Source organism: Cydia pomonella, chromosome 7 (assembly GCF_033807575.1).
Source record: "Cydia pomonella isolate Wapato2018A chromosome 7, ilCydPomo1, whole genome shotgun sequence".
Lineage (NCBI taxonomy): Eukaryota > Metazoa > Arthropoda > Insecta > Lepidoptera > Tortricidae > Cydia > Cydia pomonella.
The window spans coordinates 18,340,314-18,354,820 of NC_084709.1; the positions used below are offsets into that span (position 1 = coordinate 18,340,314).

General features: G+C 35.1%; 2 protein-coding genes across 2 annotated transcripts in view; one reads left to right on the forward strand and one right to left on the reverse strand.

Moving 5' to 3' along the window:
* LOC133520044 (nuclear migration protein nudC) overlaps positions 1 to 3,408 on the reverse strand; it is a 44,528-nt gene extending 41,120 nt beyond the window's left edge. Inside the window, exons 1-4 of the mRNA XM_061854306.1 lie at positions 3,100 to 3,408; positions 2,104 to 2,181; positions 1,353 to 1,569; positions 710 to 882 (exon numbers count right to left, since the gene is read on the reverse strand). Of these exons, the coding sequence (XP_061710290.1) occupies positions 710 to 882; positions 1,353 to 1,569; positions 2,104 to 2,181; positions 3,100 to 3,174 (543 nt within the window). The 5' untranslated portion in view covers positions 3,175 to 3,408. The remainder of the gene's footprint in view (positions 1 to 709; positions 883 to 1,352; positions 1,570 to 2,103; positions 2,182 to 3,099) is intronic.
* A 77-nt stretch (positions 3,409 to 3,485) lies between these two features.
* Positions 3,486 to 10,463, forward strand: LOC133520043 (broad-complex core protein isoforms 1/2/3/4/5-like). The gene is made up of 5 exons (XM_061854305.1): positions 3,486 to 4,005; positions 4,280 to 4,456; positions 5,121 to 5,444; positions 6,224 to 6,371; positions 7,509 to 10,463. The coding sequence occupies exons 1-5, from the start codon at positions 3,826 to 3,828 to the stop codon at positions 8,075 to 8,077; spliced, it is 1,398 nt and encodes a 465-aa protein (XP_061710289.1). The 5' UTR covers positions 3,486 to 3,825; the 3' UTR covers positions 8,078 to 10,463.
* The last annotated feature ends 4,044 nt before the right edge of the window (positions 10,464 to 14,507 follow it).

The following is a 14,507-nucleotide window of genomic DNA, read 5'->3' on the forward strand; positions in this document are numbered from 1 at the left end:
CTACATACTAGTGTCATCTGGTGTCAGTGGACATACTATTTAAAATGAGAAATTGATAACAGACTGCGCTGTCTGTATGTTTGCGATAAACTCGAAAACTAGTAAACGAATTTTCATGCGGTTTTCCTACCTCAAGAATCACTCTCTTGATAGGTATCAATATACTGATTTTTGAGAAAGATTTAGGTGTATAATTTGTTAAGTTTTGTTTGTTAAATAATTGTTTACATAATAAAAAATAGGTCTACCTCGTTGCAACCGCAAGTATGTACCAGCCCTATAAACAGGAGTAGTAGTCGGGAAAAATGAAATTGCAGTCCGCCTGGCAGCGACTGGCCTATGCAGTAGTGCGTTCCCACCTTAAACAGTCTATAGGAAGCGTGCGCGAACTGTAAAAGGCTGCAGCACAGAAGCCCTTTAGTATCAAGCTCAAGTTTTCAATTCGAACCACTAAATAGCAAACCTTACAACGAGCAAGGGAGTGTGCACAAACTATAAAAACAAGGTGGGAGACCTAAACGCCGGATATAACCGGGTGACACAGCACATCACCTTGCTCGTCTGTCGCAATTGCCAAACCGAGTACTTCTTTTTTTGGGATTAGAAAAAACTCAGCCGAAGCAAGTAGCATCAGATTCCAAATCAGGCACTTTATCTTATTCAGGCACTAAATTGTCATCAATCGCCTGCATAAAGTTATAGAACTTACCTCAACCTCTTCCAAAGTCTGTGTCCACCGGTAGTGCTCCAGATCACAACCATTGCCAGCGTTAGGCTTAAGCTTGCCTTTTTCTTTGGGGTCATCATCTTCTTCTTCTTCTGCAGGTTTATCGGCTTCAGTGCTGCTTTCACCACCATCGCCACTTCCTACCTCTTTTGTTTCTAGAAAAGAAATAGTTGTCTAATTGAAATCAACTTTATTATATGACTGACAACAAAGGTTTTAAAATGTCTATTTTTAAGCACAACCAGTATACATCAGTTTCTGTAGGTTGTTGGCCTTTTTTTTTTCAAATACTGTTTCAAATTATATTGTCTAATAATTAACGAAACATTCCTTGGTAAAATAAAAATCCTCAAAGGATTAGATTAGACCATCATTCCCTTCACTGTTATTCTCATTTATAGGGTTTTTTTTTATATTTTATGACATGAGTGCCATTCAAAATATTACACCAAGTTTTTTTATTTTAAAAATTATATGTTTGTTAATATGTTTGACAAAAATATTTGGATTAGTTCATTGTTTTTTTACAAGTTTGTTGTTTTTATTATTTTTATTTATTTAATAAGCAGGCAGTTATGAGAAATACATGCAATTCATATTTTGTTGACTATTAAAGCACACTTACTGTTTTTTTCCATATCTATGTCGGCTTGCAATTTATCAGCCTCTTGTTCAGTCAGCTCTACAACCTTAGCTGGCTCGAAATCCTGTTCTAGACGCTCTTTCTCCTTCTTTGCCTGAATATCTTTCAGTCTCTTTGCTTCTTCCTCTTTTTCTTTCTTGATTTTATCTGCTGCCTCTTTGGCTTTCGTTGCGTGGGCATAGAATGTATCTTTAACCACCTGAAATGATTAAACTTTGTATTTAACATTTGATTAAGATTAATTGATTTTATTTAAGATTTGGAGGTGTAAAGTCTCTCCAAGTGTCAAAATTAAATTTATACTAAATAAATCAATCGCGTCTAGACTGTTAAGCTAGCAGTCTCATAAACTAATCCTACAGAATACATAACTAGTATATATCCAAAGTCAAGTATATGATACAAGTATATAAGTCAAACAGAGACATATGTTGGCATAGGAGATCCATTATATATAGAAATAGAACTGTTAAAAAATGTAGCTATATAATCAGTGTGTGCAAGTTGGCTCATGGGATATCATCATCAGCTGACAACCAAAACTCACTAACTGCCATCACAAGTTCATAACCATAAAGAACCATATTTATTAGTAATGCAATAATTTTTATTATCATTTTGATAATTTTCATTTGTTAAGGGTTTCCCAGTATTATGTACATGTTTAGCTAAAGGAGCCAAAATAGTATTAAGCATTGATATGCCTCTAAAGAAATAGGTATGAGTCCCTTACCTTTTCCCATTCTCCATCTTTTCCTCCAGTAAAGAAGTCAGTTTTTCTTGAAAGGAAACTGACAATGGTGTGAAGGAGCTGCAATTTTTTTATAATATTTATTGCACACTGACTATAATTGACTAAGCAAAAGTCAACATGAATCACATTTTCTAGGGTTGATTGCACCAAACTGTCTGTCACCATTAAAATATTAGCAAATTTTTGTTGTATGGAAAGTTTCATAGTTCTCTGCTTAGTGACTGAACAGTTTGTCTATTGTCACTGGTGCAACTGTCCCTTATTCATGCTCACATCGTCATACTTCAACTGAAAATGTACATTTGAATAGATTTTCTGTTAAGTTTAAGGCATCATCAATATCATCAAAGGAGTACATATCAAGGATAGAAAATGTTTGATGAAAAGTGCTGCTTTATTCTTGTACAGCTACTTTTCTTTTCTACTGTTTTCTCACACATTCCGTAGTTATTCACATGCACATATTCATACACACATACTCACATACCCTCACATAAACAGTTTCACTTACATACAACTTACTGAGACCGTTTTAACTGTCGTTGTACTTAGTTTGATAGTTTTAACTGTATTTGTACTTAGAGATAGTGTAGTCATATAATAATAAAAAAACTCTGATATATAATTTAGCTTTAACAATAATATATTCCGTTAAAATAAGAATCGCACCATTTCGATGCTTCTCTGAGATTCCCACGTTACAGGTTGAGCCTAGTGAGGGGATCAATGTACTGCTTCTCTTGTAATGCCAAATTGTTGAAATAAATATATTCCTTATTCTACGTCATTTTATAGGTATATAGTAAACAACAAAAATGATGTTATTAAAAAATCGAATAATGCTAGTTTAGAACAATTAGAAATAGATAATTTACCAGTCACTGTTCCTAACCTCAACGACTGGTCTTTGTCAAGTTTTTAGATTCAAGTTCAGCAAGATAATAACAAAAGTAGATTAAACTACAAATAACTTACATCTTTAACACCACCCTCGTGCTGCTGGGCCATCGCTAGCAGCATAGTATCAAACCTTTCGGGATCGTTCGCCATTTCAATCAAACTGCCTTAGACTATTATCACTAGAAATCCCACTCTATGTTATTTGGAACAAAGGAAGTTATTAGTGTTTTCTACACAAAGTAATCGCTCTGTAATTGAGATCAAATTGGGTTCTTGTGTTGTTTGCAGAACGTAGTCACCGGTTACCGCGTTGCTCTGTTTTTCAATTCGTCAAGTACCAACTGTCAACCAACTAGACAGGAGTTTCAAAAATGTTTTCTCGAATTTGTTTTCTAGAAAGAAAACGACACTTTTTGAACCACAGATAAGGTAAGTTTTCTTTACAAAATGACCAAACAGCATCTTGATAGCTTTTGCCTCCGCGTGTCGCACCGTTTTTTGCATCAGCTTAAACAGTTTTTAAATAGAGGGCAACCAACAAACACGATACGCGCGCGCCCTCGAGTGAAAGAAGAATCAATGGAGGTCATTCATTGCATTTTTGTGCATTTCATACGACCGATAACAAATTGTTGAATCGAAAAGTTACAGTTGTGAGTGAAAGTTTAACTAGGATTGCTGTAATGTGTGTTTCTGACAGGACAACATGTAGTAAAGTGTCCTTTCTAAAAAACAATCCTATTGCCGTGTGTCAAAATAAAGGTGGTCAGCAAGCGAGGAGTATTTTCTAAAAACGTAACCATGGCAGATCAGTTTTGTTTACGTTGGAACAATTTCCAGACCAATATAGTCAGTGCATTGGACTCATTGAAATGTTCCGAGGATTTGGTCGACGTGACACTTACTTGCGAAGGAAGAAATATCAAGGCTCATAAAGTTATACTGTCAGCCTGCAGTCCGTACTTCAGGAATGTGTTCAAGGTGAATGACTCGCTACATTAATAACCTTGGAGTTCAGTTCGTACGGCTCCTCTGATGTAAAAGTATGTTTTCCAAGGACTTTGTAGCTACTGCAATGATGCAATTAAAATGAACATACTTATTTGTTTACCTTCTTATTTACTGACCTTTCAATTTTATAAATTACATTTTTTAAATTAAAAACGCTACTTGTAATGGCAAATTCTTAATCAATAGTAGGTATTTTTTTTTCTGTTATTGTTTTTCATTACAAACAAATAAATATTAATTTCAGGAAAATCCATGTCAGCATCCAGTGATCATCCTCAAAGATGTATCTGCTGATGATATTGTCAGTTTGCTATCATACATGTACCAGGGAGAAGTGTTCATAGAAGAGAGCAAGCTGTCTTCATTCCTACATACAGCAGCTCTGTTGCAAGTTAAAGGATTGACGGGAGTAACTCAACAGGTAATTGCTGCCCCCATGAGGTCATTAGATATCAATTTGATGTGTATTTTTAATCTCTCAACCCTTTGACAGTTAAAAATAACTGAAATTTTAAATTTAGAATTGAATATGGATTCTGTCAGTTGCCCCATAATCACATTGGTGCGGAAAGGAATGGGGGCTACCGCAACTTATTTTTATCCCAAGTATATCAACATGAGGTCCTTTTAATTACCTCATATGGTTGCAATTCAGTTATGAGGAAATGAAGAAGAGTGAAAATGGTGGGAAGCAAAAGATTAAGGAATGGTTTTACTGTGTTGCTTGAAAACAATGTAAACAAAACCAGTGGGACGACACTCCCTTTTCGGCTTTTCTCGGCTCAGCATTGGTCCAAGCAATTATTAGGATTTGCACAACTTGACGTCCCTATATGTGCACAACCACAGATTATATAATGACTTGAATTTTGACAACCCTAAATGGCCGAAAGGGTTAGTGCTACACATTAGAATGGGACAGCATGATTCGTTGCTGAATTGCTGTCAAACTTCGGTTTTGTAGGAAGTGTCATTTCTGTATGATAGTACTATTATTTCAATTTTTTTTTTCAATTCATTCTGTGACAAAACTTTAATTTTTAATTAAAAATATTAATTCCTAGTTTGTATGTGTTTTATTACAGAAAGAAAACTTTATATCCCCAAATACATCAAACAAACTTTATACACAACTGACAATATCTTCAAAAACACAATTTGGTGCTTCAAGCAAAGAAGTAAAACTCCCCGCTTTAAAGAAAAGGAGGAGCAGTACGTCTGATAAACCTAATGACATCGGAGAGAGTCACAAAAAGAGTAAATTATTAGAAACTTGTGATATTTACAATAGGAGTAATCTATCACATTTAATGGTGGAGAATCCGGTTTTTGAGAAAAAAGTTGAGAAGAAATCTGAAAACTGCCCGGAACCCATCATAGCTAATGGGAAAACCTCTAAACTGAATCAGGTACTTATTTTCCACATTATCTGCATTTACATAATATTTTGTAGATTTTTTTCTTTTAAATTTCTAAACTTGTTTATAATTTGTTTTACTGTAGACCAAACACTAAGACCAAAACAGTTAGATATTTATAATGTTCACATGTCTTCAAACAATATTTCTCATTTGGACAAGAATAAAACATTTCATTTGTATCACTGGAAGTAATTCAAAATTAATTTAAGCCTGTTGGTTATCTATTACATTCATAGCGAATTTTTTTTTTTTTATACTACTTCGGTGGCAAACAAGGATACGGCCTGCCTGATGGTAAGCAGTATCCGTAGCCTATGTACGCCTGCAACTCCAGAGGAGTTACATGCGCGTTGCCGACCCTAACTCCCTCCCACCCTCGTTGAGCTATGGCAACCTTACTCACCGGCAGGAACACAACACTATGAGTAGGGTCTAGTGTTATTTGGCTGCGATTTTCTGTAAGGTGGAGGTACTTCCCCAGTTGGGCTCTGCTCTAGATCTGAAAATAATAATAATGAAATACTGAATTCTGATGATAATTGGCATTTAAAAAACTATTTTGAAAGTCCACCCTATGGGGGAAGAAATGGGAAAACCATTTTCACATTCCATATGGCAGAACGTATTAGGGATCAACAATGTAAATATTTATACCATCTACTGTACTGTACCATATGTTCTTGTGAATAAACTTTCATTTAATGACACAGACAGAGCCAAACGCACATCTAGAATTATACTAAAGAAATCTACTTTCCTTATTTCAGGCTCAAGGTGACAACATTCCTTTATCAATAAAAACAGAGCAGATTGATGACAATAATTCACCCATCTCAGTGCCCACAAATAACTCTGAAAATGATGACAGTCTTCCAGATTATGAAAACAGTATGCTTGCCAGGTCCTTGCTACAAGGTAAATATTGGTTTGGACCCAATTTTCCATTGATCAACTTAACAATCCCATATCCTTTTGTCCGGGTCTGCCTAAAACGTAGTCTGACTAATTCGCGTTATGCCTAGACCAACCGAGAAATAGTCGCACTAAGACTTAGGCCTAATGAGTTTTTGTCCAAATGCGAATATGGCACAAGAAGACTTAGGCCTTATACTTATGTATTACGTGAGTGAGTGAGACTTATACTTATGTATTACGTTTTTATGCAAAAGTTCCTACAATAATTTTTTTCTAATTGTTTATTTTCCAAAAACATTTTCTCTTAAACGTAACTAGACTTGCCCTTCGGGCATCTGAAGCTACCTAACGAACCTAACCTACCTATTGAGTAATTGTGACTACCCTGAAAACATTACATTTTGGGGGAAAAAACGACTACGAATTTCTGCTACTCACTGATAATTAGGCGTATCGCGAAATGGACAAACAGCTACTTAACCTTACTGCGTTTGGGACATATTGAGAAATAGGTAATATAAGTAATAGGTCAATAGCGAGTTAGACGAATAGCGAATTTCAAATGAAGTTTTGTCATAATGCGAATTAGTCAGACTACGTTTTAGGCAGACCCGGACAAAAGGCTTAATACTGTTTATCTATCTATGTTACCACAATGTAATATATAAAAACTGCATGGTGGCAACTGGTAAGTCTTATGGCTCAGTTTCATTGGTCAATAACTCGGTCAATATAAAGCGTGTGGTGAGTAAAATTCATAATGGCATGCATTATGAAATCTCCTGCACCCCGCATACGGGCCCTATCAACCAATGAAACCGAATCATTGAATTGTAAAGTAAATTAAGTAATTGTGAATTATCAAAATTTGGATGCAAACTTAATAAGAGGCAAGTTGATGTTATATTATTGATTTATAAAAAAACAAATAGTTAAAATCACTTTATTGCAGTCCATATCATTGAAAAATATTTTAATATGACTGTCAAGAATAATTTACAAGACAAAATGATTGTTGTCCATAATTTCATTTCATTACCTTATCATAATACGAGTAAATAAATAAATGCATGTGCAAGTGCATTAATATTCACTGAATGATTTACTATTTTTTTAAACAGTCTCATTTTATTTCAGGAATTAACCCATCTAAAAGTGATATCAGTGCCAATAATAATACAACAACCAAGAAAGTGTCAAACATAGCAGATATGTGTATGTCGCGAAGTAAGGAGGGTAATAATGAATCTCCACCAACCAATTTGGCAGTGAAGAGCCCTCTAAAAGTAGTATCTGGAGAGGACATTTTAGTGAAACCAGAAAAACAGTCACCTAAGTCAGACATTGAGTATGAACCGGAAATATTGCTATCAGAGCAACAAGACAGTACAGATGCAGAAAACACATTCTCACAGGAACAATCTCAAGCATTACTATTACTGGCAGGCATGTCAAGTGTCACTGGATTATCTGTAGGTGCTTCAACTTCACAAGGAGTCTCCCACCAGTCAAATCATGCCGCTATCTGTGGTGACTGTCCACATTGCGGCATGAAGTATTCCAACCAATCTGCGCTTAAATACCATGTTAGACTTATGCACTCTGACTTAACCAATCGTCTGTGTTGCTATCTTTGTCCTCGGTCATTTACTATGCGAGAGACGTTTAAAGAGCATATGTGGTCTAGCCATGGACAAAGAAATTAAATTTTACTAATGCAAGTTAATAAGGATAACGTTCACTACAAAATGTTTTTGCAAAATAGTTATATAGAGAATATTTAAAATTTTGGATTTAATTCCAAACGATATTTAAATATGTAAAGTTAGTTATTTATGATGGTTACTAAGGATTCAAGTGTGCCTTAAAGTTGTGTAATTGTATTCAGTGTAACAAATTAAATGTGCCTTTTTAAAAATAAATTTGCCGTCCCACATTTATCAGAACACTTTATGTTAGCGTAAGCATTTTTACATAACATTGGCGAAATATTGAGATTTTCTGATATATTGAAATTAATCATTTATTCGCCCTTTAAACCAAGGCTCGGAAACCAGTTAAATTTCCAAACCGTTATCATGGACTTGGCGCAAAACCTTTTAATTTTGGTTTTGTTCATAAAACCGGTTCTTAGGAGAACCTTTCCAAAGATCTTGTCAGATTAACCGGTTTAGAACAATAAAAACCTGTTTATTTCTATGTCGGTGTCTTTGTTTACGCGGTATACCACGGGGCTGCCCGGCCGTCTCGTCGCTCGTCGAATTAACCGGTTTATTCAGGTTACAATTAAGTTCTTAAAACGTTCACGTACTTATGAAAGTGCAGAGTAAAAACTAAATAAACCGGTATTTACCGCTATTTTTTAAATCGGTTGCGAGCCTTGTTTTAAACATTTAGAGTAAGACAGATGCATTGTTATGTTGTTGTTCATTTATGGAAATAGTCACTTTATCTGATTATTTCTAACTAGTTTCTTTCTTTTACTATAAAATGAATGTTGGGAGTAACCGTAGATACAAAATGTGAGGTGTAAATAAGTAATCAATGAAAATGTTTTGGTTTGTAATTGGTGCTAATAATAATCTCCAATGAAAGTAAGCATCGCAAAATGGGTGACTAAAGAACAGAGCAACTTTAAGAATATTAAATAGATATGGAAGCAGCTGTGTTAAGCTGAATCAAGCTAGATGAATCTAGAACCAATGAATTCATTAGCTTCGGCCGCTGCATGGCCGTGCGCGATTTTATAGAATCGGTGCTTCAGTATTGGCAACATAACAAGCAAATAAATTTAAACAAGCCATTTTTGAGGCATTGTTTGTCAAATATTTGATAATATGTATTTACTTTCAAGCATGCAGTTCAAACTATTCGGCTCGTAGTCGCCCCATTTAATTATACATTTAACTAAGAGTGCCTATACGTAGCCGATGTCAAATAATTAAATTCTATTTTGAATAGTTCTCAAAAGTTTTAACTCTTGAGACTCACAACAAGTTTGTGATATTATTAGGAATAAGGAACATGTATCGTTTATAAGTTAAGTGCTTAAAATTAGAATGACCAGTATTGAGAAAAAGTCAGGATAAGAGCTACACGAAAACAGTGAGAAAAAACTTTATTACCCCGAATAGTATGTAAGATTTCAATTAGTTATACATATTTAGATACCTTATTTATTATTTATTTGTTTAACCTTGGCTCAAAGGGTTGATTTTGTTGTTTCATTTTGAAATGAAGCAAATTCAGGATATGTTTAAGTTAGGTAATAATTATAAGCCACATATTTCCTTTTCCATATTCCCATTTTTATTTATTTTCGTCAACATCGTTAAAGGATGTTGTATTTATGTTTTTGAATGTTTTTATGCAATAGGGCTGTTGTTATAATATTTCAGACAGACTAAATTATTATTTCGAATTTTATTATTATTAGAAATAAAAATGTTTCGTTGGTATTATTCATTTCTAACCAATTTTTGTCGGCCCAGTAAGAATGCCTCTGTTAGTTTGTGCCAAACTAATATTGCGAAATAATTTAGTAAAATGTTATTTATGCGTAACTTATTGCTAATTACATTATTTTGGTAGTTCGTAATAGATTGTGAGGTCATTTACATGTCGAGTTATTTTTCATAGTGTTGAATGTTCTTTTCCCTCGTTTCAATTTCGTCTTTGATGGGTTAATTTTATATAAATTTACTATTTGAATTAAGGTCGGTCGAAGTGATTGCAGCCATAAGGCAAATGCGCCTACTCTAGTAGTAATATCTAGTAATAGCGCCCATGGTGAAACTGGATCCAACAGTTCCCGTATTAATTTTATTTCTAGAAAAGGAGCATTTACCTCTTCGTTGCATTTACTCGCGTGTTGACCATACCTACATGCCTTAGTGAAATATAATAGATATTATTAGAATCTTAAATAAATATTATAAAACGAATATTATTAAGTTTATTAAATAATTTTATCGTAGAACTATATTTAATATATGTACGTTAATGTAATACTGTTAAATATTTTATTCAAAACTTTACAAAATTTATATTTTGACTATGTTATAAAAAATAAATAAAAATGAGCGCTTCTTATTTATTTTGTTTCATTCTAATAGGTGTGTGAGGCCACTGTTCTTTACATAGTAGGTACTTATATGCTTAAATAATTTTACTTGACATCAAGTAATGTCAATTTCATTAATATTTAGGTACCTATTTAATTATTGAGTTTGAGTTAATCACACATTAACAATTTGACATATCAATATTACTCATCTACCACCATCGTATTCATGGCATCGTCACAGAATAAGAAAATAATGAGTTGTCCCAGCATTTTTGCGACTTAGCAAGCCTGGGGTCCGATCGGCAACCTAATCCCAAGAATTAGCAAAGGTACAAATTTTTACGAAAGGGACCTTCCAACAGAGCGGAAAAGGGCCTTATTGGGACTTTGCAGTCCGGTTTTCTTGCGATGTTTTCCCTTACCAACAAGCAATAGGTAAAGGCAAAGAAAAATCATATCTAAAGAAATATCGTACATATGTACCAAGAGATGTACGATACGATCCCGTGACCTTTGGTTTGAAAGTTAACGCCTTACCGCTAGGCCTCCAAAGTGTTCGCTACAGCAATTGGGCGAAAATAAACTTTATTTTAAACCGTAAGGTTACTTTACTAAATATTATCAGGCGTAAGTCACTCCGCGCCGCGCGGTCTGCACCAGATTTGGTGCCGCATAGATATATGTCTGAAGCAAGTAAACACTGCATCGCTGACATCTGACAACAATAATTTGTATGTCCAATTGGCAACGTTTGGGCACGTTCGGTGTATATACTCGTACCTAAACAGGTATTTTGTTAGGGCTCCTCTACACAATGGCCCAGCGTAGGCCAGTCTAAGGGACTATGCGGTGGAATGAGATAGCAATATCACTTACTCCCTCTAACGCATAAATGCGTCCCTTGGACTGGCCTGCGCTGGGCCATCGTGTAGACTACACTGTAGAGGAACCATTATATGTATGTACAGTGAATCTTCTGTACGTAGTGCTATTATTTCTTCTGTGGTGTACAGACGCGATCGCTTGGACAGGTCTCCACGGAAGACCAGCGTCAAGTTACCTGAAAGGTAACTTGACATCAAGCTGAGGGGAGACCTTTTCAGTGACGTTTATATTTTTTATTTTTTTTTACTAATAAATGTGTTTCAATATATTTAAGCAACATTGTAAGCGTCCTGAATAAATTTATTTTCTTTCTTTCTTTCTTTCTTTCATATATGTCTATGACCGTGGTGTACGGTCAGTAAGCACGTTATCATACGCACATGACGTATTATTTTAATTGCAGTGTACCTAAACCAAAAACAATTTGATATTCTCTTTGCCTAAACGTACCTCTTAGTTGCACGCGCCTGCAGTCACTATCGCATAAACAAATGAGGAACAGCGAACATACTCGTAAGTATAGTCCATTTTGAATTACCTGTTAGTTGCTGAATTCATACGGACCCTGATCACACGAGAGCACTTTAGACGTCGACTAATAACCAATTTAATTGTTATTCCTGCAAATGTGTGTAACTTGTTTTGCGACTCAAATAACTAATTACAAATATAATTTAAACTAGCACTAACGACCACGGAGCAAAGCCTCGGACAGACAGACAGACGGACATGGCGAAACTATAAGGGTTCCGTTTTATGCCATTTGGCTACGGAACCCTAAAAAATGAGAAAAAGGATGTTTTAGTTAGGTTTGGTATCAAGGCACTAAGTACCTATAGAGTTGGTAAAAAAAAATTAAAACATACGAATTTTATTTATTTCATGAATTGAACACTATATGGCGCTATATCGCTTTGCAAAAATCCTGAATCGCGCTATTAAGATTTTTCTTTTAATAATGACCTCAGGTTCATACAGTTGTTGTTTAGTTAATAAAGCGCGCTCTAGATGGCGCTGTTCCATGCAGTTATAATCCTGAATCACCCTGTTAAGATTTTTCTTAGGATAATGACTGCCGATTCGTGCAATTTTCGTTTTGTTTATGGAGCGCGCACTAGATGGCGCTGTCCCATGCAGTGATAATCCTGAATCACGCTGTTAAGATTTTTCGTTGGATAATGACCCCAATTTTATTCCTAGCCCATTAATGTATGATTTTTTTATTTTGCCTTAAATTAAATTATTATAAACTATTTACTGATTCTGAGTGGAAAAAAAAATTAAAACATCGATTTTCCCTGCTAAAGTAGTGTTCGATTTTACATAGGCTAAATCATATTTATGTAAATATATAATTTTCAGTAAAAGATATATATATGAAAAATCTTGCTACTATCAGAAAGGTACACTCTTTGTGATATACCTATAATAAAGATTTTAAATATAAAATAATTGCAAACCCCGAAAAAAACCGCCTAAATCACATACTAAAAAGCGGCCAAGTGCGAGTCGGACTCGCCCATGAAGGGTTCCGTACCATTTATACCGTATTAAAAAAAAACTACTTACTAGATCTCGTTCAAACCAATTTTCGGTGGAAGTTTGCATGGTAATGTATATCATATATTTATTTTAGATTTTTCATTCTATTATTTTAGAAGTTACAGGGGTGGAGGGGGGGGACACACATTTTTTCACTTTGGAAGTGTCTCTCGCGCAAACTATTCAGTTTAGAAAAAAATGATATTAGAAACCTGAATATCATTTTTGAAGACCTATCCCTAGATAACCCACACGTACCTATGGGTTTGATGAAACATTTTTTTTTAAATTATGATGTATTATAAAAAACTACTTACTAGATCTCGTTCAAACCAACTTTCGGTGGAAGTTTGCATGGTAATGAATGTATATCATATATTTTTTTAGATTTTTCATTCTGTTAATTTAGAAGTTACAGGGGGGGGGACACATTTTTTCACTTTGGAAGTGTCTCTCGCGCGAACTATTCAGTTTAGAAAAAAATTATATTGGAAACCTAAATATCATTTTTGAAGACCTATCCATAGATACCCCACAGTCCCCACACGTATGGATTTGATGAAAAAAGATTTTTTGAGTTTCAGTTCTAAGTTTGGGGGACCCCCAAAATTTATTGTTTTTTTTTCTATTTTTGTGTAAAAATCTTAATGCGGTTCATAGAATACGTCTACTTACCAAGTATGAACAGTATAGCTCTTATAGTTTCGGAAAAAAGTGGCTGTGACATAATCGGACAGACAGACGGACATGACGAATCTATAAGGGTTCCGTTTTTTGCCATTTGGCTACGGAACCCTAAAAACCACCAACTTTTTCAGATTTTCCAAATTTTCTGCCATTTCGTCTTAAAACTACTATGATTTTTTAAAAGTAGGTAAAATACTGCGCAAATTTGAATAAAACATTTTTGTTGTGTAGGCTACATACATCACTATGCATTTAAGGGTTAATTTTAATTATATTTGTTTATGAATTAAACGAAACCAGACAAATGCGTATTATTACAATTATTGCAAATGATTGAAATATCATCGAACTTGAGGAACAAGTACTTATGGTATGGTACAAGTACCAAGATGAAAGAAAACAAAGCAGCGATTTTTATAGTTCAGACGTGCAATTGTTATTTAAACGTCATAATTTCATAGAAGTTCATTGCACTTTCTGATTAATTGACATTTCCGTGGACTCGATATCCTGATTCGCCCAAGGTACTAAATTTTTCTTTGGGATAATGACCGCAATATAACTCATGGTATGCCAGATAATATATAGTCTTCTTCTTCTCTCGTGTCAAGGTTCCCCTAAACAGTGGATTCCTGGAAAGCAGCGGTAACGATTGCTTGGACTGTGGCATCTCTCAGGTCAGATTCAGAGCACGGGTGCGGGCACACGGCGCAATCCTGGTGGTTTGCGGTGCTGTGTTGCAAGCACATAGTGTGGCCACGAAGCAGGCCCCATTCGACCATGCTCTGTTTACAACGTCCAACCTGAGACCTGAGCCTGTTAATCGCCTTCCAGGTGGACCATGGTTCTTTGTGGCCGGGTGGTAAATGCTCTGGTGGTGGGCACCGCCTCCTCCAAACTGAGCAGCGAGCATTTAGCGGACTGAACAACGTCAGTCACTCCAGAGGGCTTACCGT

Coding starts and splice junctions, on each gene's coding strand:
- LOC133520043 (XM_061854305.1), top strand. CDS start 3,826: ATGGCAGATCAGTTTTGTTTACGTTGGAACAATTTCCAGACCAATATA. Junction 5,445..6,223: donor AAACCTCTAAACTGAATCAG/GTACTTATTTTC, acceptor TCCTTATTTCAG/GCTCAAGGTGACAACATTCC. Junction 6,372..7,508: donor TGCCAGGTCCTTGCTACAAG/GTAAATATTGGT, acceptor ATTTTATTTCAG/GAATTAACCCATCTAAAAGT.